The sequence below is a fragment of the Diadema antillarum genome, unplaced genomic scaffold (genome assembly GCF_040938485.1).
Source record: "Diadema antillarum isolate AM-2024a unplaced genomic scaffold, OU_Dant_1.0 seq00000604_RagTag, whole genome shotgun sequence".
Taxonomy (NCBI): Eukaryota; Metazoa; Echinodermata; class Echinoidea; order Diadematoida; family Diadematidae; genus Diadema; species Diadema antillarum.
The window spans coordinates 254,164-281,140 of NW_027271532.1; the positions used below are offsets into that span (position 1 = coordinate 254,164).

Below are 26,977 nucleotides of genomic sequence, written 5' to 3' on the forward strand. Positions count from 1 at the left end.
ATATGCGATGGCGGCCTTGTCACTGCTCACACTTCCTAGTTTTCCGCCACGATAACTGCCGACACTTACTTAAAAAATGGATTCAGTCACCCTTATTCTGCAAGAATGTAGTGCTGTAAAGATTAAATTCCATTATTTCCTTTGCAGGTATAAGACAGCGTAATTGAACAATCTTTTCCTTCATTTCTCTTTTCTTTGCTGACTTTGACTACAACTTCTTTGACTTTACCATACTATATAAATACATGTATGTTTGAAAAACTTATATGAATTCTCAATCTCCAAATCCAAAAGACATCGAAGGTATATTGCAAAGAGAGAGAGAGGAGGAGGGGGATGGGAGGGAGAGGGAGAGGGTGTGTTTGTGTATGCATATATGTTGTGTGTGTGTGTGTGTGTGTGCTATGACTGAGTATGAGAGAAATATAGCTGTCACATATGACTAATAGGTGCATGCAAGTGTACATATTTGTGTATGTTTGTCTGAACTTCTGTGAGCCACAATTTTGTAACACTGAACCTGACAAACATTTGGTTCCTTCTCAAATCCATCAGCAAACAAAGAACACAAACAGTACACTTTTCAAAGTGTGACATACGACAATTCTGGCGACTACAATATGCACATCAACTGTAAAATGCACCTCATTTGATCACTCGAAAGGAAGTAGCCAGATTCTGTGCTTGGTGAAAGACGGTGAGCCGCACGGTGAATGGTGTCACATTCACACCGCCAAGTAACTGGGATCCTGCCATTTCGAACAAGAACGCCTGGAGCAGAGGAAGTCTTGGCCCGCAGTTTTACCCTGACCGTCTGTCATGTGGGCAAGCGCCATACCTCTTAACCCACTGCACACCAAATTAATTTCCTGTCCATAGGTTTGTTTGCTATATTTGTGCACATTTGAATCATTGGAACACAAAGAATTATAGGAAACCTCATCAGGACGTCAGTGGCCCTTTGTGAAAAAGAAGAAGTAGATGAAAAAACAAACAAACTCTGCACTGCTATGCAATGAAGTCAAAAATTTCCAGAGGAAATCAGCAATCTACAGTGTTGTACACGGCAAGCACACCTTTGACTTGAGGGGGGATTTTGATTTTTTTTCTTGGGGGGGGGGGGGGGAGGGTCCAGTTGCACTCTTACTTGGTAAAAGCATCCTATGAGGATGATTACTGTACATAGAACAAACCTTTCTGATACCAGGGCAGGGGCGGATCCAGGGAGGACCGCAACCGGCGCACGCCCCCCCCCCCTTTATTTTTTTGTTGAAACAAAAGAAATAAAAAGAAAAAAAATGGGGGAGGGGTGCGTGCGCCCCCTTTAATTTTGTAAACACGCCCCCTCTTTACGGAATTCCTGGATCCGCCCCTGCAGGGGGAAAAAAGACGAGTGTGCTGTTTGAACTCATGAGACATTTTAACAGCATCCCTGTAGTTGAAACCTACAGGTGTATGTGTTGTATCCCTACATACAATGGTATAAATTAGGACACTGTCTCGTTTCATAAATGCATTGATGTACAATGTACTGTAGTTTATATACCGACAACTTGCCAGTGTGACATGTTGATTGTTTCAATGTATCTGTTTCAGAATTCATACAGAGTGTGCCTTTTAATTCAAGTTGTAACAAAATCACCATTAAAGGTCCTGTTTACCTTTGGGAACAGTGATTCAAAAAATTGTCAAGATATGACATTTACTGCATATGTGTAGGCCTGTTGTACCACAAAACATCCTATCATATAAAATGTTCACGATAAAGCCTTAAATATAAGGAGATGTCTGTATTTTTCTCAATAGACCGTAACTGTAAACGGTTTAGTCTGGAAATATTTTTATTATAACTATTGTCCACATTTTGTATATTTAACAATACTTAACTATAATCGATTTTACCAATTCAAATTTTTACAGTGGTTGTTTCTATCCCTAACTCATATTTTAGAACTGTTTTAAAGTACTAAAATGCTGGGTTTTTGTTTCATCTGCAAATAGCGAATTTATTCCTTTAGGTGCCAAGGCACTAGGCTTAACTTGCTAAGCTTTATCATCAGCATTCAGTAACTTAAAGGACAAGTTCACCTTCATTGACATGTGGGTTGAGTGAATGCAGCAATATTAGTAGAACACATCAGTGAGAGTTTGAGGTAAATCGGACAATCCGTTCAAAAGTTATGAATTTTTGAAGTTTCTGTTCACTCAAGGCTGGATGAGAAGGCTACAATAGCTTGTGATGTCACATGAGTACAATGATATAAAGAAAGAATAAAGAAAATTCAACATATTTTCATTTTTCTCGCATAACAAAAGAACACTTGACTTCTCTTTTTCAGAAGGCAGGGGGAATAATATTACCCTTAACACATGTCAGTAACAAGTCGAAGAAATGTGCACTTTATTCAAAAAGTAAACTTTTGTGAAATTCTCTTTTTATTTTCTTTATATGGTTGTACGCATATGACATCATACACTGTAGTAGTCTTCTCATCCAGCAGTGACTACGCAGATACTTTAAAAATTCATAACTTTTGAACGGATTGTCCGATTTTCCCCAAACTCTCACTGATGTGTTCTATTGCTGCATTCACTCAATCCACATGTATATAAGGTGGACTTGTCCTTTAATCCTTACAAACTTTACCTAGTTGTAATCTATAGCAAGCCCACTCTCCTGTATTCAATGTGCTTCAGTTCCAGAAGAAGACCAGAGTGACACAATAGGGATTAGAGGGATTAAGTAAACTCTGTTAATTGACAATTAGTTTCCAGACATCTGTGTCAATCGGTGAAGAAAGCCAAAGAAATGACCACATAGTCAGTGAATAGAAATCTTAAAGGCATAATTCACCATTTGCAGATGAAACAAAAACCCAGCATTAGTGCTTTAAAGTAGTTCTAAAATGTGAGTTACAGATAGAAACAACCACTGTAAAAATTTGAATCACTAGGTAAAGTCGATGTTAAGTTAATACAAAACGTGAACAATAGTTATAATAAAAATGTTTAAAGACTAAGTACTGTAAACTGTCTACATTTGTTATGGTTTATTGAGAAAAATACAGATCTATATCTCCTTATATTTTAAGCTTTATTACGAAAATGTTATATGATGGTATGTTTTGTGGTACAACAGATGTACATATATGCATTAAATGTAAAATCTTGATAAAAATTTTAAATCACTGTTCCCGAAGGTAAACAGGACCTTTATTACAAGAAGGCACCACAAGTGTTTGGACACAAACAACACAAAATCTTTCACAATCTTTTGTGCACAAGTAATTGAAATACAATTCCATTCACACAAAAGCACAAAATTCAATCTCAATGATGTACATGTACTATCCACTAAAATCCTTACACCTGGATCTTGGTATTGTCCTTTGTCTACACTTCAGCTACTATTATAAAGCATGCTTTGTACAAACCTATGTAAGTGATGGCTTGTCAAATTAGCTTGTGACTAATCAGAAAGCAGTATCGATTGTCCATAGAAACACACACAAGAAAGAAACAAACTCTTGAACAGACCTAGAGAGCTGATTCGAGTCCTTGTAAATTCCCTGTTATAATCCCATGCAAATGCCACGGTTGTATAAAAATCAAGGTACTGTGACATATCATCACTATACGTATTGACTTCAGTTTATTGCTACAGCAGTATGATAAACTTCAAACAACACTTGTAGGAGATTTCTTACTAACACTCACATCTTTTCCTTTTTGTTTTTTTTTTCTCTTCATAAATAGAAACCTTCCCATGATCTGCATCAATTATGGGGCTCAAAATTTGCACTAGAGCTTGATTTTAGCATGCAATTCATCTAAACACACATGTATGACATGAGTTGTATTGCAGGATATTTGTTCATAACCTTCATTAATCTTTATAATTTGATTTCTATAGTTTCACCAACAAAACATTTCTCTTGAATGTATAACACAATATACAATCAGCAATGTGATCGATGAAAAAGATAACAAAAAAATGGGTGCCCCCCCCCAAAAAAAAGTTTATATTCATTTTGTTTGATGACTCCTATCAAGAATATCAGAACATGCAAGAGAAACAGACTTGATTTTTTTTGTTTATTTTTTTTGCAGTAATTCCAATATGTTGGTCCTTATGCAAACAAAACAGAAGAAGAAAAGTTATGATCAGCAATTTCACATGAGCTAGACAATTATTTGGAAGGATGTTATATTGATGACTTCCTTTAATTCAAAGTCTCACAAACACATTTGCTGTGGCCTTCATATCTAGTCAGAGACAGACTAGTAACTAGATCTGAAGTAGTCTGAAAGCAATTTGACTAGTCTGCCATCTCTTCTAGCAGCTTTTATTTGAACTACCCCCTATTCAGACGCATGCCATTTTATACCAAAACTCGTTTAACGAAACGACGTATAAAGAATCACCGTATAGCCGATAGACTGTTCAGACACTAATTTCGACCACTGCGCATGCTGTTATAGTCATGAGTGACAGCTGTGGGGTCACCTTTCATGCGCGTTACCATTAAGCCCCGCCCAGTTATACCGTTCTACAATGTATGTTCGCCATACGTTCAGAAGCACACGGAATGCTGATTCGTTATCGAGTTCTAGTTCGAAACGATGCTCTGACCATCGTTTCGCTATACAGTTTGTACATCGTTTTGTTATACGTCGTTTCGTTAGTCAGCGTTCAGACATATAGCTATACTGTTTTGGCATAGCTATACCGTTCTAGTATGAATCTTTTGCGTCTGAATGCCCTGCTACTTGCAGTATGTCACTGGCTAGTGTGGGCTGTTGATAAGTTGTAATCCCTGTGGTATGTCTACCTGATATGATCCCAGGCCTCCCTTTACCTTTTGGAAGTCAAACAATTCCCATTCCTGAAATGGGGTAATTAAACTCAGCATTCCTCAGTGCATGTAGCAACCAGAGATAACAGTCAGAACTTGGAACCCTGCCCAGCACTCCTGTGTGTATATGTGTTTGTTTGTGTATCATACACGTGTTTGCGTATCTGTGTGTCTGTGTATGATGTGTGTGTGTGTGTGTGTGTGTGTGTGTGTGTGTGTTTGTGTGTTTGTGTGTGTGCATTCACAATGATACTTTGCATATACCCATATTCTGATGGTATGTCAATTGATGTCACTATCTGAGAGCTCCATACATGTATGTACCATACCTGTGCTAAAATTTACAACATGCAAAAAGAATTTGACAAAAAAGACCTTTGATACAATTTGGCTGTCATCAGTACCCAAAAAAAAAAAAAATAAATAAATAAATAAATGTCATATGAATATATATGCTACACTGTATCAGCTTGATAGAGTTAACTGCCCCAACAATATATGTACCCTCGGTATATGTTGCAATATTATCACAGTTAAGCATACCCGGTATTTTTGTTGTAAGCATAGCTGGTTCCGACATAAAAGAGAGAGTAACATGTGATACCTTGGTAACACGGAAGTAAGACCAGGGAACCAAACACGCCTCTTGTGAGCATTACTATCAAGTTTGTTTATCGTGCGCAGATCTCACTCAATTAAAATATTTTCATCCTTTTTTCTGTAGTTTGTACATTTCTCTTCTGCCTGCAAGGACCTGGTTGGTCTGGTGCAGCATGGGAATTTTGCCATCTAGTAGAGCTGTAACACTGCTTGTGCGCTGACATGCATATACATGTATAACCTCTACAAACAAATTTCAAACAAGAGTTTACATCTGCAGTGTTAGAGAACAAAACATGACTGGTTTTCCTGTGCTGAATGGAACAATATATACTGCAATTTGGTGAAATGTTTTATTCAGCTTAGCTTCACCTTGTTAAACCTCTAATAGCATGTGAGAAATCATGTACCACTGTGCTTTAATACACACGTGTGTAAAGACCATTCACCATTAGAATATTCATGATCAAACATGGCTTGCCTTCATTTAATGATTCTAAGAAATGTATTCTGTTACATGAGACTGTTTCACAAATGTATTTATTGTTACATGAATTCCCATGTGGAGACATTTCTTTCCATTTTTTTCTCCCTCTATTCTTTTCCTTACTTTTCCTTTCTTTCTTATTCATATGAGCTTCCCTACAGAGACATAGAGAACACAGTACTTGGTATCATTGAGCTCCCATGCAGAGACATCTATTATGAGCTTCCTCGTGCAGACATTAATATGCAATACCGGTAATGATGAAGTTTTAGCTGTTTATAACCTCTAGATCGGATCTCAGTATTGTCTGGGGCAAATTATTTTTCAATAGGGCCCCATATACAGCTGTATATATGTATTTTCTCTTTCATAAACAAAAACATTTTATGAAAGGACAACCACAATCAAGAGTCTGAGTTTAAGTTTGACCACTTCAATTTATACAAAGGTCTGAGGATGATTGCTTTTACACAAACATACAACGTCATGGACCTGTTAGTAAAAGAATTAAAAAAACATGTTGCTGCTTCGGCTGGACTTTTCACATGTTTTCACATTGAAAGAGTAATGCAAACCTTGTATGATTTAGTAGAGATAAATAAGTGCTTGTACCATCGCAGGCACCGCAGCCATTTTTGACAATCATTCTGATCATAACTGAAGCAATTTCTTTGAACTGAGAATTGAGCCAAAACAGTGTGATCTACACCATGCAGAGAGGTGTGAATTCAGTGTTCATATAATATTTAAATCTTCATTTTCGGTAAGTTGTACATAGTGTATGTCAATATCGATAACACACCCATAGGCCCATGAAAGCTAAATTGATCAAGACAGTAAATATTTAGGTCTGAGTAACAAACATGATGTGATGAATTCAAAATTCATATTGTCATTCAGAATAGGCTGATCTTTCGGATCTCAACTGGTACAGCCCTGTCGCAACTTCTGTACAGTGACAGGTCTGTGCATGTAGTCCGAGGTCAAATTTTGGACATCAACTGGCGTGATGATTGGGTTATGGGCAGTTTGTTTTACTTTAATTCTCATAATCCGATGAATGATTGTCATTTTCTGCTAAAAACAAAAAATAAATAATGCCGTTCTCTTGCTTTCATTAGGGTGAGATTACACAACACACTAGTAGTATAGTATCTGCCAAAACAAGCTGCAATAAATCTTAAATTTAATCAGCCTATCAGTATGGAGTTTAAATCTAATGTAAACTAGAGAAGCACTCTGAGAGCACAGACCTCCGCCAAGCAGCTCGTTTCCACCACTGATCTTGTTCTTCCATAGAGATCAGTGATTTCCAGTCACAAGGGGTATGCATGTTGAAATTTGCCCGATTTCCGAATATAGAAGCTTTTTTTATACGTCATCAACATTCTAGCTGTGCGGCATGCCTTGCCCTACCAGAAACTAGAGCATGCACTTAGTGTGTGCATGCAAACCTAAAAAATCACGCAGCTTAAACTCCTATTAAAGTTCACGGACCCTACCTGCCAAAATACAAAAAATTCCTCATAAAATCCATAAAAATTCCCAGATCACTTGCAAAAATTTAATCATCTGGTCCTTGTGTCAAAGCTTCATCCAAATCTGTTTACAACTTTTATTTTGCACGCAGACAAACACACCAACAACAACAACAAAAAAACACTGATGAAAACATAACCTCCTCCCTTGGTGGAGCAGAGGTAATTAATCATTATTATTACTAGAGTATTTATAAATTTTTTATATCGGCAACCGCGCCGCTTTCACCAAAAGTTCTACATAGGTTTCTAATGCACTTGTCAATGTAATGACTCACCCCACTACCCCCGGACATGGGTGCGTCATTTCCTCGTTTGGTCCGTCAAATTTGTGACCCAGGTGTTTGTCATTTTACCAGCTTTGTCCGTCAAATTTTTGACCGAGGGGTGCGTCAAATCCCATCATTGTCGGTCACATTTTTGACCGAGGGGTGCGTCATGGTACGTCACTTGGCTATGGAAAATAACACGCATTATTCTGAACCGAGGGGTGCGTCATGGTACGTCACTTGGCTATGGAAAATTGCACACATTTTTGCACGCTACTACCGGATACACGTATCACGAGTGAAATTACAGTGAGCGCTTTCCCGCGGCAAGTGAAATTCAAAGTCGGGAAGCGTTTTGGAATAATTAAGAGGGAAAAATGCTTGCCAGAATCTGGGAATCAAATAATTTAAAAGCCACCCTTTCTCCTCACATTTTCCCTCAAACAAACCCATGAAATCATGAATACTCGATCTCAGACCAGGGACTGTTCAGCAATGTTACCAGTAAACAATTTCAACCTTACTAAGTTACTGTCGAACACTTAGTATAGGTAGTGCCTATTGCATATTGCGATGCAACACCAACACACATTGCTATCGAAGAAAGTTCGTTTATATTCCAATACAATGTGCGTATAAATAATGTTCTGTGGTGACAAAGGCGAATTTTTGACAGTAAAAGAAGCGGCAGCTGAAGAAACTGCCTGCCGCATGCCATTTTCTGCTCGCGGGATGCCGACCAGACGCGCGACGCTGTTAGAGTACGCTGTGCGAATCTCTACGTACAGCGACTGGGCCGTGTATAGTTACTCGCGGGAATGCCGTGGCGTGGTGTGTACCTGCTCTGCAGTATGCATCCACCGGACTAGCAATGGCCGCGCACACACAGCGCATCTGCACACATGTGATTGTCATGTATGGATTGTACGCACAGAATACATACTCCCTTACGGAATATCGTAGCTGCAGCAGCATGATGTACGGTGAATGACGGCACGGTGCTTACAGGGCCAGGGTAAGGGAAACTTGCCGAAACTTTTACAAATTATGTTTACGAACCAAAAGAAAATGAAATTGCTTGAATAAAACGTATGCAAGAATCGTTTCAGTATTTTCGGGGGTGCGTCAAATGTACCGAGGATGTCCGTCAAAAAAGTGACCGAGGTGTGCGTCACTTTCAACGTGTTGTCCGTCAAAAAAGTGACTGTGGTCTTCGTCACTTGCAGCGTTTTGTCAGTCAAAAAAGTGACTGTGGTGTCCGTCAAAAACCCTGTGTGGTCAGTCCAAAATGACCATGACGCACCCATGTCCAGGGGTAGTGGGGTGCGTCATTACATTGACAAGTGCATAATTCTACATGTAGCAGGCGGACAAATCATGGATGGCGTTGCCGTTGATTGTGGTCAAATCAATTTTACAGTTACACATGTTATGGGCAGCTTGCATTAATACTGGAAAAAATCTACCTCATTCTTGATCCAGATCCTGCTCAGATCTAGATCAAGAGCGAGGCCATTTAAATTAATTATACTATAGGCTAGCGAGGATCATGATGTGGCTCTCTCTCTCTCTCTATCTACTCTCTCTCTCTTCGTAGTCTTACTACGAGTAAATACTAGCTCTCGAAGCTCTCCAACTCTAGCACTAGCCTCAGGCTCAAGTTCTGCTTCATTTCTGGTTCATCGTAGAAACTAACATTAGAAGTAGAACTTCTACTTCTAATGTTAGCTCCTACGATGAACCAGTAGCTGGCATGAATGATAGCTAGCAGTAATATCCAGTGGCAGTGTATCCCTTGGCATTCCGCTCAGCTCGCTAGCGCGCTCGTGTCCTCTACCCCGAGCTTAGGCCGAGGTTGCCGGTGAGCACAACCCCGGAAGTCAACAGGTTTCAGCTGTCTCTTGCTGATCTTGCCGTCATGGAAAATGGATCATGGCAAAAAAAGGTCAAACAACAAAATCTATTCTATTAATAACAATGCAACTTTTACTTTGTCGCAGTACTTACCCATTTTTACAGGTATTTTGAGTGTCGCATCCAGAGACTCCAAATCGAGGAAAGTGACAACACGGTGTTCGAAGCAGGTACGATCGGTCACAGTAGACTTAATAAAATAATTATGCACATCCAGGCGGCGCGCCCCCTTGTTACGGTAAGTTTAAAATCTAATTGTTTAGATTTGATTAAATACCACAAAACTTTACCAAGTTAATTTTTTTGTTCTGTAATCTTATTTTGAATACATCTTTGATTGTAAAATTATTTGATAATCGAAAACAATACTACACGATCTTTACAATCAACAAATAAGAAGGCAACATGAAAGCAGACTTGCAGAGAGCAATGAAAAGACTATTTTGATTCGTTATTTATTTTACTACTTCGAGCTTTTGACCAATGAGAATATCTGTTTTATTGACAGGCAGCAGGTACATACATGTACTAGCGACATGGCAGCGATCGCAGCGTTGCAGGCTTACGGAAGCGACGAAAGTGACGATGAATCTAATGATCAGCGTGAAGTTTCTGAAGATGCACTTGCTCATCTTAAACCCTTGGAGAAAAACAATACTGTGCAGACTCTACAAGCAAAACTGCAACTTAATGCAGCACCTGTCGTGGACGAAACTGCAGATGTAAGACAACGTTATGATAGTCCGCCTGTAGTCCCATTAATTTAGATACATGTCGTGCATGTAGGCCCTAATATTTATCTAGAGCCTGTACTGTAGCTATGTAACGTTAGATATAATCTATGTGTGTCCGAGCTACATTACGAGTGTAGTGTCTCTCTAGAAACTGCCTCTGCTCTGCCTCTGAACTCTACAAGTACAAGCAATGACAAGCCAGGTCTATTATTAATAAATTTACGAGAAATAAGTGGGTTAATATGCCCCAGCCAGCTCCAGCAGCCCACTCTAATTCCCAAATTTACTTCACCACAGTCTTCCGAACTGGCCCGGGCCGGGGGCACAGACAGCCTAAAATAGGCACAAGTTGTGCAACTGGTGCATGAATGGATCAGCAGGCAGGGCCAGGCCCAGGGATACTTGGCATGAGAGTGATTTAGTCAAAACCACCAGAAAATTGATGTTCTGCAGCTGCACTACCACTACGGGCACTAAATTTAGATTCTTTTCTCAATAACATTATTACAAAATCATATCTAACGGGGGAACGGTTACAACAATGGGTGTTAAATATAAACTAGATCTAAAGGATTCTACTTTTATGTATCTCGATGTTATTTATTTATTTTTTTTTTTGGGGGGGGGTCCAGTTTTCTACCTCATAGAATTTCACAAATTCTAAAAAATTGAATAGAGTAAAATATTCCGTTTGCGGCAGTTTAAGCATTGTTAAGGGTTTTTCCAACTTGTAAACAAAGCAGGCAAATTATTTTCAACCATTTCATATATCATAGACAAGATTATTTATCAACGCAATTGTTTTCATAAAAGAAATTTACCATTGACCAACACAGTTTTCATGATTTACCAGGGCAAAACCCGGCACAATTTTCGCCGATAAGGGCGATATGCGATGTAGTATTTCTGCTTGCGGCACGCTGTACAATCCCTATGCAAAACGCGCGTGCTCCACGATCTTTAGCTGAATGCCTTCACATGTCTCGCGAACATTGCGTAAGCGCCAATTACCATTGCGAAAGCACGTGAAAATAGCGGGCGCACATGCATTGGCCGCAAACAAGATCGCAATTCTGACGGTGTTGTTGATGTCTTTCTCGTGTTTTTCTGAATTTTTTCGATGGTAACATCCACTTTCCGAACAAAAATGGCGGCCCATATCGGCTCGCGAAAGTTCTATTTTATGTGAGGATATGTTTTCAAAATCCATGAGCATCGGGAAAACGACAAAAAATCAAGTTTCTTGGACCATTATTTCTTAATTGTTATGTTAAGAAGTACCGAAAATTTTATTTTGGATGCGATATGATGTCATTTAGGTGAGAAAATTTCACTTTCGTCAGAGATCGTACCCATTTTATCGGTTGGTTTTTGTTGATTGCTAGTGTGTTAGTATATGTGTAGTGTGCATGTAACAGTGCAATGCTGTGTTTAGCGGTATATTACCGTGTATGTTGTACCTGCCGCGAACAGCTGCACAGCCGCTTACTGCCGCAGTTACTCTATATCGCTTTGATAAATGAGCAGAATCCATCTGGCCCGGTCAGAATTCAGCCGCATGCGTGCTACAATGTATGCATGTTCAATGTCAGTGCGCATTCATGGCTGCTGACAAATGCCCCCCACAGCATACCTAATTCACGCAAGGTTGCATCGGAGACGTTTGTGGCGCATGGCCCCCTTTGACGGACAAATTTTGCATTTAACCCCTGTACAATGTACATATAGTCATTGCATCAGCACGTACAGAAATATTTTTTTCTTTTGCATTTTTGTTGCGATAAAGTGAGAAATCTCACAACAGGATGGTGCATTTCTCGATTTTTAGCACTTTTTCAGCAACTGTGATTCTCAACATTGGACTTAATTCTGGTGCCGATTTTGCATTTTTGATGGCAAAATTTGGGATTTTTAGAGGATTTTTGGAGGTGACTAGGGGACTTTCTTGTTGTGAATGACAGTGCCAGTGTGTAAAATGATGTGATATGCGTGTGTTGTGACAATAGAATTGGCGCACTTGTGATTAAGTGACACCGTTTTGTAAGTGAATGGATCCTGGCAGGTGGATGAATACTGATCGGCATACAATTGTACTCGATGTCTAATTTTTACATCTGCCATCTGGTCTGCAGGAAAATAACTTGTGCCCAAAATATTGTTTTAAATGTTTTAGTTACTTACCTTATGTACAGTGTAGACATGTACAAACTTTTCATTTTCAAAATTCACAAAAAAAATCCACAAAAAAATCCATGTTGCTGCTGCGGACTGGTGCTGCACGGATATTTGCCCACATATCTTCTGACAAGCCCTCATTTGTGTGCAGAATTTGATTTGTGTGCCTAACTGTCGCAGAAAATTGTCTGTTTAAACAGTTTGAAAAAGAACTCAAATTTCATAAAAATCAGACTTCAAGACTGCGCTCTGCTGCCGACTGTGTGATGAATATGTAATTTCACAAAATTGACCAGAAAAAGCAGCATAAATTGCCTCGGCAGCAGTGAGAACTGATCAAATTTTATTGTAGTGCGTCAGTTTGCACTCTGTGACTTTATTGCGAGTTGCACTGCTTCTCTACACTGCACCTCTCACAGGAGTTCAAACTGTGTATGAAGAAGTTTACATATTATATTTCTCAGACTTGTTAGCATAACCCCCTAAGAACAGACTTTAGCTTTTAGACTGCACAGAATCGTACTCAATCTGGGGGGAAAAGTTGCAATACATATTTGAACCAATTAGTTTTTTTTTTGTTATGTTTTATAGGATTGCCAAGAGTAATTTGAACTTTTTCCTGTTTATCTCCTTTACCATTGCTAGGTCAACATTTGCAAAAATATGCCAAGGTTGTTTTGTTTTGTTTTGTTTTGTTTTGTTTTTTTGGTAAAAAAACAGCACATGTTAATCTTTCAGCCATTTACACTTTGCATATATCAGGCTTGTTTGCATGCGCACATACAATGTGCCATCCTGGACTGTTAAAATTCTTGTTCTCCACACCGTCACTCAATGTACCATAGGTGTAATGCACTACTTTTCTGGATAAGTACATAGCTGTTTACAAAAAGAAATCTAAAATGTAAGATCTGAAATCTGAATGTGTTGCAAAGCTAGAACTCCTGTTTATTCTGTATTCACATTCACATACAAATTCATGTTTTATTGGTCTATGATGGGACATGGAAATTTAGCTTCCATTGACATTTGTACTATAATTTTTTTCTCTCTCCTAATTGTTACCTATAATTGTCTTCACAGTTTGGAAATAACCCCTACCAACCCCTGGACCCATCAACTAAGCTAGTAATGTACAACCCTCAGTATGAACAGATATATACACCAGAGGTAAGTGTGATACAATTGTATATATATTATGAGAAGGATAAAGTACTGTATGTGTTTAACACAAAATGTTATTACCCATTCAGTCCAGAAGTAGCAGCTCTTCTGGTAAAGTTGTTTGTATTGTGTAACTTGACAAGTTACAAATATTAAATTTAGATTTAGGAACATATCTTTTATAGTAAAGTTGTACTGGTTTTCATGAAATATATCACTACACAGTGGGAAGAGTTTAGAAGACGCTGGAGGTACTCAATATACCTTCTTCTTTTCAAATTGCTTATTTTGGGGACTTACACAATAGCTGGAGAATGTTATTATTTGGCTTGGAACTTGACATAGTTCATTGTACACGCTTTAAATATTTAAAGCTTTTAATTCAGCAAGAAAGCCCTTGTGGCATTACTGTCTTCAGTCTTCAAAGTAGCTGAATTTGATTTCATTAAGAAAAGAAGAGGGAGAGGGAGATAAAAGGACAGAGATAGACACCAAAAAAAAAAAAAAACTAAAACAGAACAAAGGATAGGTTGGATGCATACATGTACATGATCTACATGAATGTGTGGGAAATAAGATGTAAGTGCAGGAAAGACACTGATTTCTCTGCTGTCAGTATTTTCTCTTCTAGTTGTCTTGCTTGCTGCTTGTTTTCAGACACCATTGAAGGTCACCATGCATTCTGTACTGTCCTTCCCACATTGTACAATCCTGTTTGTTGTTTTGTTGTATATTTTTAGAGACATTAAAGGTGACAATAATTTCTGTTCTCCCTCACAGGTATATTTGTTTGTTTCTTTTTCTTTCTTCATGAGTTCATTGGTGTGTTGCTTGTTTTTAAACACACAGGAGATGATAATATGATCTGTGTATGTATGTGTTTTTTTTTTTCTTGTCTCAAGTGATTTTAGTGGTATTTGGATTATTGTTGTTGTTTTATCCAAAAACAGGCTGGCCCAGCAAACCCATTCAAGACCCAGCAACAGAAAGCAGCCAAGAACATGCTGTCTGGATTTGTAGAGCCGGCACATCTCAACGCTTTCCATTTTGAAAACCAGAGGAGAACGTTTTCCAGTTATGGTAAGCTTGTCCCCCACTTCAAGTTTGGGTGTATATTGGAAGCATGTTTGGATTTTGCCTTACTTTCACTGTTATCTGTCGTAATTTCTTCTTCTTCTTTTTTTTTTTAGTTGTTATGTGTTTCTCCTCATTTTCATGCTCATATGTTAGTCTCTGTAAGCCAAAGAATCAATATTATAGAAACAAAAAGTGCTGAACGTATTCTTGCATAATTATATGTTGCCTGTGGTTTGCATGTGATTTTGATAAAGGTTGTAGTACAGTACTCTCCGCATGATCGGGTAGGCTCGGGCAGAGCGTTCTTACCCAATTAAGCGGAGTACCCGATTAACAGAAGAACACGTCTCATTCACAATTGACACACACAATGTGTATGTACATGCATTGTACGCTGCACCAAACACCTACACTGTATGCTTAACACGTGTGCTTGCACGGCACATTATACATACCTTACACTTGCTCTTTTTATGGACAAAAATGTCTTCAGAAAACTTTGTCGTTTGACTATAGACTCCTCGTTAACATGCAGGCGTTTTCCAAAATGAACAGGTCTCTTTGCATGCACTATAGTCACGTAGAACGTCGGGTTACTTTTCGAGAAGTGACTGGGGAAAAGCAAAATTATGGAGCTGGTGCATGAACTGATTTTCGTTTCAACCTTCTCGCGGGTAGAAATTAGATTAGAAGAAAATTATTTACCCATTTATGCGGAGAGGCAACCCGATTATCAGGTAATTTTAATGTGCATTGGAACTGATTTTAACATTACTACCCAATTAAACGGAGTACCCATTTAAGCGATACCCGATTACGTGGAGAGTACTGTATATGAATGTATTTTACAAAGTCTGATAGAGCCATTGATGGGTATTTCGTTTTAAACAATGTTATTATTCTCTCTTGAAGGCTCTTTTTTTAGGTTTTTCTTTACTTTTCATGTCGTGTGTCTTTTTAAGTCAACTCACTATTTTGGCATGTCTATCTTTTTGCTTTGAATAACTTTGTACAGATACTTTGATTTGATTATGGGTCGTCATAATTCTCTCCATCCTTAGCAGTCATCTTCTTCCGTTCCTGGTGGCTGTGTTCGTCATCTTCATTTCCACTTTGTATATAATCACACTTCATGCATGTAATGCACTTTGTCTCTACTACCATTTCTCTCCCATCAGGGTTTGCTGTTGATCCCAGTGTGGAAACCGGTGGTCAGAAAATGGTCAGCAGTACGGAGGGCACGGTGGCACCTGAAGGTCAGTATGACTTTGGTGGTCTTGCAGCACTTTAGCATTCCAATGGTCATTTTTGTCAGATACAATCCAGGGACAGCAAAATGTTTTATAGGGTTGGGGAGGGGGGGCTGCAGGGTCATGGGTCAATGGCACCCTCAATGCCACACCCCCTTTTTAGATGGGAAGAATCTAAGGACAAAACCTTTGGAAAGTTGTGGGTGTTGTTGTTTCTTTTTCGATTTTTGTTTTTGTTTTGTTTTTTCAGGTAAAAAAATGGGGGGGGGGGCTGTAGCTCGTATAGCCCCCAGCCCTCCTCCACCCACCCTCGGTTCAGCAGCCCATGCAGTCAACCATGTTAAAAGTGATGACCAATATCAAGAGTCAGTGGGGAACAAAGTGTGGAGAGTTTAACCAGTAAATGATCAAGCCCATTGGACACTCCCCTTCCACACATCTAACCAAATGTGACATATTTTGTATCCCACCACCAAAAAAAAAAAAAAAAAAAAATCATTTACTTGGATATCATATGCTTTTCCCATGTCTGAGCAGGGAAGTATTGGCATTGTGTTTCTTCATGCCAATAAGGGCATATATGAAAGTTATGTCTTTGGTTGATATCAAAGTAGAGTGAGGTTATCAAACTTCATGGTTGTTGGACATGTCATTCTGCCTCAAACCTGTCAAATTTTGCATTCACCTCTATTGCAAATGTAGAAATCTGATCTGTTGAGTAGAACATTCCACTCTCATGACTTCTGGGCATTTGAGGTAGCACTGAAATTTGTTGAAAATAAAAGTGAAATCTTTACAAATTTACAAATCAATAATCCCATAAAATATGCAACGTCCTCATGAGAAAATGATGCGTAAAAAAAGAATGGATGCTATCAAAAGTACACTGAATGTAAACACTTGGTAATAATTGAATGTAGGCTATTGCCAGAAATAATTTAGTACATATGATTTATACATATATGTGTAGATGCATCATTGTGTGTTTCAGTGTATGATATGCCATTAATGATGTTCTGCCACCAGAATGGATTATTAATGGAAAGTTATGTTTATATTGTAACACATACTTGATGGATAGTTCTCCAAGTGTGGAAATATGCAGATGATGCTGTATAAAACTGCTCAGTGGCTTCTTTACTATCATTGTGCGACATATGGCAAAATTATAGCACGTGTAGAGTACTGTAGATTCATGTGAGCAAGGGTCAGTCAGTAAATGTCACATATTGAATATTGCGATGCGCAGGAAAAACCGTGTTTGAAAAGACGAGCAAGCGAGAGGGGGACAAAAGGAAGAGGGTGCGGAATCTGGACGCGTCTGACATCGAGGGATTCGAGGGCCCTTGGGGAAAGTACGTGGACGAGAAGACGGTTGCCAAGCCATCGGAGGTGGGTTTGGACCTTACGGCTGCTCATTTTTGGGGCTCGCCTTGCCGAGGGCTCAAGGGACGTGGGAGGGAGCCTTCTTGAATGTTTTGTTGTTGTTTTGGTGTATATATTTTGTTTCATTGTTCTTGTGAGCAAGGGATACCAAGTTGTTCAACTGGCAGGACATTAGGGCAAGGGGCTCCCAAGAGCCAAAGTACTGTGATTATGTCAAGCATTATTTTCATTCTTGGAAGATCGACAGATGACAGTTGTATCATGGTAGATCAGATCCCTCCATACATAAAAATGAAAAAAAAAAATTTGCAAAGTATCTCTGAAGAAATATGGCAATTTAATTCATGACTTACTGCAAGGGGCACAACAGAGATATCACATCAAAGTCAAACTTTGCTGAATATCAGCTGAATATCAATCTGCCCCGGGGCTTGTGTTCTGTTTTCTGTTTGTCTCCCCCCCCCCCCTCCCCCCCCCCCCCCCCCCCACACACATACACAAAATACACACATGTTGTCAATTCATAAAGTATCATTAAATTTTCTGCTTTGCTGTTCAAAGAATAAAATATGGTAAATTTAAGTTTTGACCTGTCTGGTCTGAACTTTTCTGGGGAGGTTAAGGATTCTGTTTGCCTGAGGGTATCTTGGTATCATGGTATCTTGTAGAACCAGTGGCTGAAATTCATCATATGTGATACATGTGACTCTGAGATGGAGGTAATCAAGTATCTTTTTGTAAATAAATTTGTTAAAGGCCAATATTAGAGGGGTAAAGAACTTACCTTATATCAGGGTCAAATTCTGGAATTTTATTATTTATAATATGACTTCTATACAATGTAATGCAGTTCTATCAAACGACCTTGAAGTATTGTACAACATTGTACGTACATAATATATACATGTATGTGTGTATGTGTGACTGTTTCATCCAGGAATGGTCTGTACAGCCTGCTACAGAAGTAACAGTCTCCCATATTCGATGTTTTATATATGGTATGAATGTATGTAAATATATATATTTTTTCTGTGTTAATATTGGTGTATACATGTACATGTATGCACTGAATGCATTCATCTCTCCTTGAACGACAAACAGGAGGAGCAAACCGAATTGGATGAGATTCTTGCAAAGAGAGCCAAGCGAGGAAAGGTCGTGGATGATAAACCTGCTGACGAGAAGACGACATTGCACAGTGAGTTTCACAAACAGTCCACATTACTAGTAGTTCATGGACTAAACTTGTCCAATTTCAGCTTCAACAGCCTCCAGTTTCATTTGTGTATCTACTGTAAAACACATTATTTTCGCGGCATGAAATTTTCGCAAATTGGAGCCGACGGCCTTTATGGCTGCATGAAATTTTTGCGAGTTGCCTCGTACATTCAATGCATATAGTGTAGACAAGAACTTTCGCGTGCATTTTGATTTTGCGAATTTTGGCTCTCGCGAAATTCGCGAAATTGAAATGCACGCGAACATTCCTCGTTTTACAGTATTGGATTTGTTTTGAGAATGAGAGAGAGAGCTGCAGAAGCTCATCAAATGGTTTAGATTATCCGTGTTTATGTTTTCATGTCTTGAGTTTCCTTTTTGAGGTATGATTGTAGTTGACCCTTGTGTGAAAACTTGTAAGGTGTGTGTCTGATGTATAGTCCATCTATGTCGTCATTCAAACTTGGATTCCTTGTTAGGGGACAAGAAATTACCTACAGAAGATTTCATCATCAATGAAATCTGCCATGAAATTTAATGTGAATGGTTTTGATCATTGATATACGTGTCAAGGGAGTGTTAATTCAGAGACTCCAAACCCAGCACCTCTTTAACAGGATGACGAGATTCTCCAGCCTGGACCCACTAGCAAACTGGAGACTTCTGCATGTTCGTGTGCATGATTTTAAGTGGCAGTTTCACACATTACAAGTTTGAGTTGTGATGTCCCTTGCAGCAGGTCTCCAGGGCCTGCTCCAGGGCCCTGGGAGCTCTTTAGTGGTAAATGTTCTCTGGTGCCATCTTATCCTTAATTATGAACACACATTAGTGTTAGGCAGGGGAAAGCTAAATCCTACGCCGGAGAAAATATGTCTTAAGCGGGAAACACACAGCTAGAGTCGGAAAAAGTCAAACTCAAGTGGCAGAGCGGGAGATTTCGAGAAAATGGTCGCAACGTGGAAGAGTTGTAGTCACTGTTTACTCTGAGTCAAATTCAACCATGGGTAGAGAGAGATCACAGTTTTGAATGTTAAACATGCGATTTGCATTCACTCTCAACACTGCCTCAATCTTGTCTCTCAGTCAAAGACGCCTACGACTACCAGGGCAGGTCCTACCTGCACATCCCACAGGATCTGGACGTCGACCTGAGGTCGGAGCAGCCTCCCGACAAGTGCTACCTACCAAAGAAGATGATCCATGCCTGGACTGGTCACACCAAGGGTGTGGCGGCCATCAGGCTCTTCCCCATGTCCGGTCACCTCCTTCTGTCTTGTGGGATGGACTCCAAGATCAAGGTAGTGTTCATTTTTTAGATGACCTTTTCCAGATGACCTTTTCCTTGGTAGGATTGTTAATATTCATGATGCCTCTTGTTAGAAGGTAGGTAAAGTTTCTAGTCCAAAATGTAAGCTCAGATTATAATCCTTTCATCTCATTTCATTTATTTTCATTTCCAACAAAAATGCAATTACAGTCAAACATTTACACATACATTTGTACGTAGTTATTGAAAACAATACAACATTGCAATAAAGGAAAACACTGAACAGAAGTACAATTTTATGCTGGGACAGTTACGACTGTATCAAGGCAACATTTGATATCTGCACACTGAGCCCCTATCCGAATCATGCTACCCTCCATGGATTTATTTTTTTTAAGGCCTAGGTAGATATGCGGTATATTGGGGAGCTCTTTACAGATAGCTGTAAATGCTGACAGTTAGAGTTGGAAAGGAAATCAGTTCCATTTGGTGAACGCAGAGACAGTTTTAACTATTTTCTTTGGGACAGCAAGTATAATCATGTGCATGGCTAGCTTCCCGATTGAAATTGAAATGTGACCACTAGAGTGAATTTTCATTGTATAATGTGATTTTTTTTTCTCTGTGTGTGTGAAACCAGCTGTGGGAGGTGTACAACCAGAGGAGGCTGATCAGAACCTTCTCCGGACACAAACAGGCAGTCAGGGACATCTGTTTCAACAATGAGGGCACAAAGTTCCTCAGTGCTGGCTACGATCGCTACATCAAACTCTGGGACACAGAAACGGGTGAGTTTCCAAAGTAGGAGAGATACTGACTCTAAAGCAGGTGTTTTTGTTTCTATACCACAGTTTTCCTTATATACACTAGAGTGATCAAACCATGACACCACAGTGCTCCAACCATCACACCATAGTGCTCCTGCCATTACACCACAGTGCTCCCTCCAGTACTACACAGTGCTCAGTGCCCCACCACAGTGCTGCATACCATTATGCCACAATGTTCCCAACATTACACCAGAGTGCTCCTACCATTATACCACAGCACTCCTATTGATACACCACGCCTTTCCTCTGATACACTGCAGTGCTCCAACCATTACACCAGTGTTTCCACTGATTCACAAAATGCTCCTTCCTTTATATCACAGCAGTCCCACTATTATAGAAAGTGCTCCCACCATTACACCACAGTCCTTCCTCTGTTACACCACGGTACTCCCACCATTGTACCACAGTACTCCTACCATTAGACCACAGTAATTCCACTGATTCTCATAATGCTCCTTCCATTATATGACAGCACTGCCACCATTATAGGAAGTGCCCCCACCATTACACCACAGTCCTTTCTCCATTACACCACAGTGCTCCCACCATTATGCCACAGTCCACCCCCATTACACAGCAGCGCAGTGCTTGCAGAATTTACCATTCCCACCAGTACACCTCACTGCTTTTACCAGTCTCATCACCGATGACTCTCACTCTGTGAATGCTAACCTTTTCACTCCAGGTGAATGCATCAAGAAGTTCACCAACCGCAAGGTGCCCTACTGTGTGAAGTTCAATCCTGAGGAGGACAAGCAGGACATCTTTGTGGCCGGCATGTCGGACAAGAAGATTGTTCAGGTGAGGAGGCCATCAATTAGCCAGAGACTTTTGATTCAGAATGCATCTTGCAACAATTCTACTTGTAGTTATTGGCAGATACCAATGCCACCAGCCAAAAATTGTTGCTCCTTGCTATTATTGCAAACCAGTGATTGGTCCTAGTAATTGGACCTAGTCCTGTCAGAGAGGGTTTTTTTATGCCTCCGCCACGAAGTGGTGCCGGAGGCATTATGTTTTCGGGTTGTCCGTCCGTCCGTCCGTCGTAGCGTCTTTCCGTCCGTCCTTCTGTCCGTCCGTCCGTCCTTCTGTCCGTCCGTAATGAATTTTGTGGACAGGGTAACTACCAAAACCTTTTGAGGTATCCTAATGAAACTTGGCATGTATGTGTATTAGGGGGTGAAGTTGTGCCTATCAACTTTTGGGTGCACATGCTCAAGGTCAAAGGTCAAGGTCAAATGCTTAAAATTTTACTATTTCCCCCATATCTATGCAATGCCTGAAGATATTTTCTGGAAACTTAGTGTATACATGTACTACCCAATTAAGATTCTCTGGTGAAAGTTTGGGGTCATGAGGTCAAAAGGTCAAAGGTCAAAAGGTCAAGTAAAATGTTAAATTTTCACTTTTTTCTCTGTATCTTGGAAATTGTTCAAGGTATCTTCATGGAACATAGTATATATATGCATCTACTGACTGGCAGTGGTTATCTAGGGAATTAAGGGTTCATGGGGTCAAAGGTCAGGGGTCAAAGGTCAAGGGCAATACTTCAAAATTTTACTATTTTCCTTATGTAATTATGCAATGCCAGCAGGACTTTTTTTTTTTAAACTTGATGTATGCATGTATAACTCAATAGAGATTCTCTGGGATTTTTTTTTTTGCCAAGAAGGTCAAAGGTCAAAAGGTCAAAGATCAAGTGAAAGTGCTGAACTTAATTCTTTCTCCATATCTCGGAAGTGGCTCAAGTTATCTTGAAACTTAGAACATGCTGAATTTATGTATGTTCTGCCTGACAGTGATTCTTTTATAAATCAAAGGCCAGATGAAAATGATAACAATTTACTGTTCAATACAGAAATTGCGCTTTTTCTCCATACCTTGAAATTTACTCAGTGCATAAACTTATGAAATGGTCAAAGTCAAGTTAAAGTTCTTAAATCCCCAAATACATGCTCTCCTATTCATCCAATTAAACATAGGTCAAGGAAGGTAAACATTCAATACATTTGTGACAAACATGTCAGTTTAATATTTTGCCAATTTTGTGAAAATGTAATCACACATTGTCCACATGTACTATAGACCTATTGGGAGAATCATGCATTATGGCGGAGGCATACCAGTTGCCATAGCGACATACTAGTTAAACCTGTTGTTGTTGTTGTTGTTGTTTTTGTTCTCTTGATCAGCATTGTTATTTTCTGACAAATCTGTGGCATTGGCTATTGAATTCTTCAGAGCAATGTGATTGTAATTTAGTATTAGTTAATTTATGAATTCTTGCCTCTAGTTGTGTTTATTGCAACTAATTGACAAATTTGCCCTTCATCAATTTAAATAAGCACCAGTTATCAATTGTTCAGTGTCTTCAGTGTTTTGACACAATAATTTATTAATTTGGTAAATAGGCAGTACCCCCTGCATGCCATAAGAATTAGAACCAGCAGTGGCTCTTAGGTGGAAGCTCGGGGGTCTAGTGGATACAACACCTGTCCAGTAATCAGGAGATTGTGGGTTCAAATCCAACCTGTGTATGTGTGCTTGTGATTTTTTTATCGTGGCTACTACTTAAACACCCAGGTCACTGTATAATTGTTGCTTATTTACGCTGATGAAAGACAATGCAATAAAAGCAACAATAATTTATTAATTTGAATGTGATAGTATGTGTTGAGTAGTGTCAAATTTCCCATTTAGTTATCATCAGACAAGCAAAGAGAACAAATACTTATAGCCTGCACTGAATTCAGTCTTGATCAAGCTTGTCCTCTCTCTCTCTCCCTCCCTCGTTATATCTCTTCTTCCCTTTCTAAAAAATCACAGTATGATCTGAGGACCGAGGAGGTCGTTCAAGAGTACGACCGCCACCTGGGTGCGGTGAACACCATCACCTTCGTGGACAACAACAAGCGCTTTGTCACGACGTCTGACGACAAGAGCCTGCGCGTGTGGGAGTGGGACATTCCCGTCGACTTCAAGTACATCGCCGATCCCAGCATGCACAGTATGCCCAGTGTCACCCTCAGCCACAACGGTACGCATTAAAAACGATTGGTACGACTCTATCATTCGGTTGCAGTTCATAGAATTGTCCAGATGACTTTTGAAAATCTTGCCCTTGCACTGGGAAGTTCTTTCAAGTGCAGACATTGTATGATATGTATGCATTTTTGGTTGAGACTAAATGATATATATTCACCACAAGACGAAAACTTTCCACAGTCAAATTAGTGATGTTCAGGTGAACCCTGTTATTATAAGAAGCTGCTTGGGACCGCTGTAATATTGTCATATTGGGTATCTCGTTATATCAGGGGTAAAAACAAAAGAATGTAAAGGAAAGAGACCTGGAAAATCACCTCATTATATTGAATTGATTTTCATTTCTTCTTTGCCTTAAAAAAAACAACAACACCCTATTGATGTTTCTTTATGAGAAATTTCAAGTCAACTCAATATAGGAATTGTCAAATTTATAACAACCACTGTCCCTGATATGAAAATAGATAAGCAAAGCTTGAGGTGGACGAGGCCCTATTATAATTTTACCATACATTTATATATTTCAATTCAGTCCAACTACTGTAAAACAAGATATATTCATGACATGAAGTTTTCGTGCATTAGAGCCAACTGCCTTTTTTTTGTGGCATGACGGTATTTACGGTACTGACAATTAATGATTCAAATTTGAACTGAAAGATTCAGCACCATAGCACAGATATATGTGGGGGGGGGGGGGGAGAGACATGAGGGGTTAAGAAACAGTGCTTACCCCTGTATGACTGTGTCTTTTATTGTCTACAGGCAAGTGGCTGGGCTGCCAGTCCATGGACAACCAGATCGTCATCTACAGTGCCATCAACAGGTTCAGGCAGAACAGGAAGAAGATCTTCAAGGGTCACATGGTGGCCGGTTACGCCTGTCAGATGGACTTTGCTCCAGACATGAGGTGAGGGCCGTCACTTGTCCCTGAGATTATTGTTTTGTTTTGTTTTTTTCCCCTGTTATTCTTCCTGTGTGTGCCTTGCTGATGTGCAATACTGAGGTTTTCATGATTTTTTCTTTTATTGTCGTTATCTTCCCTGTGTGAAAAAAAAAGGTGTTAAAACTCGCTTAGAGTGAGGGAAAGCAGAATTTTTTTTAATGTGTTTTTCTTACTCCTTATTTGTAATGTTACTATTATACAATACTGGGATTTTCCTGACTTCTGCTTTTGTTTTGTTGTTTATATTATCCCTGTATGAACAAAGTTTGTTTGTTTGTTTGTTTGCTTTTTTTAAGGGTCTGGTAATGCACACTCTTTGTTTCTCACCAGAGACTGTAAAATTTTGAAATTTTGCAGGATTAATTTCATTTTTGCGTTTGGCCATTTTTGGGGGACTATATGCTCACCTATGATTTTGTGAATGAGAGTATTGAGGATACTGATGCTTCGTTATTTTTGCAACAGTTCTGCTCAAAAGCATGAAATTAGCAACATTTTTCCACATCTACAGAATGCTCATGCAGTGGTGATTGTACTTCCGTGGCAATTATGTGGGTTTTCCTCGTAGTTGGATTGGGTCTTCGGGATTGCATGCTGTACTTTTCAACAAGAATGTTGTGGGTTCAAGCCCTGCTGCAAGTGTTTGTGTGTTTTTAAGTAAGGCATTGGTCATAAGGTGATGGGATGATAGACATGAAGATGATACACAACCACTCATTATAATCAGTGTTCCTGTGAATACAAGAAGATCAAGGCAACATTCTGTGAAAGGTCTGAAAAGACTTGAATTCTGACAATCCATTCAAATGTGATGTAAAGTTTCAGACAATTTTACATGCTGCCCTCTCTAGTTTGCCTTACTTTGAACCCACGATTATATTGGACGATGCCTGTTTATCAATTGAAGCTAGTGATCTCTAATGCTTTTATACATTTTCCATGACTTTAAAATATCAAGTTGTATATGTGAGAAAGGACAAAAATGTGTATAAGAAATCTGCCATTGTTGAAGTCATAGTAGTGGAGTAATGTAAAGAAAAAGGATATCACTAGTATTCAGATTTCTAGAATATTCAAGGAGCACTTGGCCTTACTCGTACAGAAAGAATGGAGAATGATATTTTCCCTGTCATACCTCAGTAACAGGTCAGAGGACTGAGTACTGTATATGCCAAATATTTTGCAAAACTTTTATTTTTGTGAATTTCTTGAGTCTTCTGCTATTCACAAATTGAAAACACACGATAATATTAGCTCTAATCCCAACATGAATATGACATGCACCTATATATTTCTTCATTCAGTACTGTACTCTACATTCACAAAATAAACCACTCAGGGAAATTTTTAGGAAGTTCCGATTTGCGAAAAAATTAGACTTGCTAAATATAAGGCATATACAGTATGTTTCATAAGGAATGACTTTCTGTGTGCGTTTCTTATTCTTTGTTGTTCTGTTACACTGACAACACAAAGTGTTGTAGAGCTCCTTACCTGAAGATGCAGGATGTAGATAATTAATCAAAACTTGAAGCATTCATAGGTTTTGAATTACTTGTGCAATTTTCCTCATACTTTCAATGAGTTTGTCACTGATCTCTCTGCATTCGTTCAGTTCACAAAAATTGCACTGTAAGGTAGTGAATAGGTGCTAATCAAATGAGTTATTGTGATCAGTTATAAATTTCTTTGAATGAGAAGAAAGTACAACTGTAGTATCTTGATGATGGACAAGCACATTGCCTCGTTGTTATGATTTATCTTACTAACTCTTTTTGTCTCGTTTTCCTTTCTATACGTACGCTTTCTAGTTACATTGTGTCTGGTGATGCTGACGGCAAACTGAATGTGTGGGACTGGAAGAGCACCAAGCTGTACACCAAGCTAAAGGCCCATGATGGAGTGTGCATCGGCTGCCTCTGGCACCCCCACGAGACATCAAAGGTCATCACGTGTGGCTGGGACGGACTGATTAAGCTGTGGGACTGAGGAGTTTGTGGGAGAAACTTTGTAGAGGCATGATGGCTTAGTACTTGTTCCTTATATGTTCGAGTCTGTATGCCAGGATGGAGGAAACACCCACACGGGCTTGATGTGCTTGTGCCTGAAGTGTGGTACACACTAACATGAAGTTCATTACGTGGGACTGAGCATAGCCTGACCTGCAGTTCATTTAGGGATTTCTATGGAGCGCTGTCTTTTCTCAAAGATGTGGTTC

At 39.3% G+C, this 26,977-nt stretch overlaps 2 protein-coding genes across 2 annotated transcripts in view; one reads left to right on the forward strand and one right to left on the reverse strand.

Moving 5' to 3' along the window:
• Positions 1-9,837, reverse strand: part of LOC139735849 (SH3 domain-containing kinase-binding protein 1-like) — a 98,741-nt gene extending 88,904 nt beyond the window's left edge. Inside the window, exon 1 of the mRNA XM_071646595.1 lies at positions 9,758-9,837. Within this exon, the coding sequence (XP_071502696.1) occupies positions 9,758-9,761 (4 nt within the window). The 5' untranslated portion in view covers positions 9,762-9,837. The remainder of the gene's footprint in view (positions 1-9,757) is intronic.
• A 363-nt stretch (positions 9,838-10,200) lies between these two features.
• On the forward strand, positions 10,201-26,769 carry LOC139735888 (pre-mRNA-processing factor 17-like). The gene is made up of 12 exons (XM_071646641.1): positions 10,201-10,386; positions 13,657-13,743; positions 14,688-14,817; positions 15,993-16,070; positions 17,314-17,456; positions 18,552-18,648; positions 19,752-19,966; positions 20,576-20,723; positions 21,454-21,569; positions 23,595-23,805; positions 24,579-24,723; positions 26,571-26,769. Exons 1-12 carry the CDS (start codon positions 10,201-10,203, stop codon positions 26,746-26,748), a joined length of 1,734 nt encoding a protein of 577 aa, XP_071502742.1. The 3' UTR covers positions 26,749-26,769.
• The last annotated feature ends 208 nt before the right edge of the window (positions 26,770-26,977 follow it).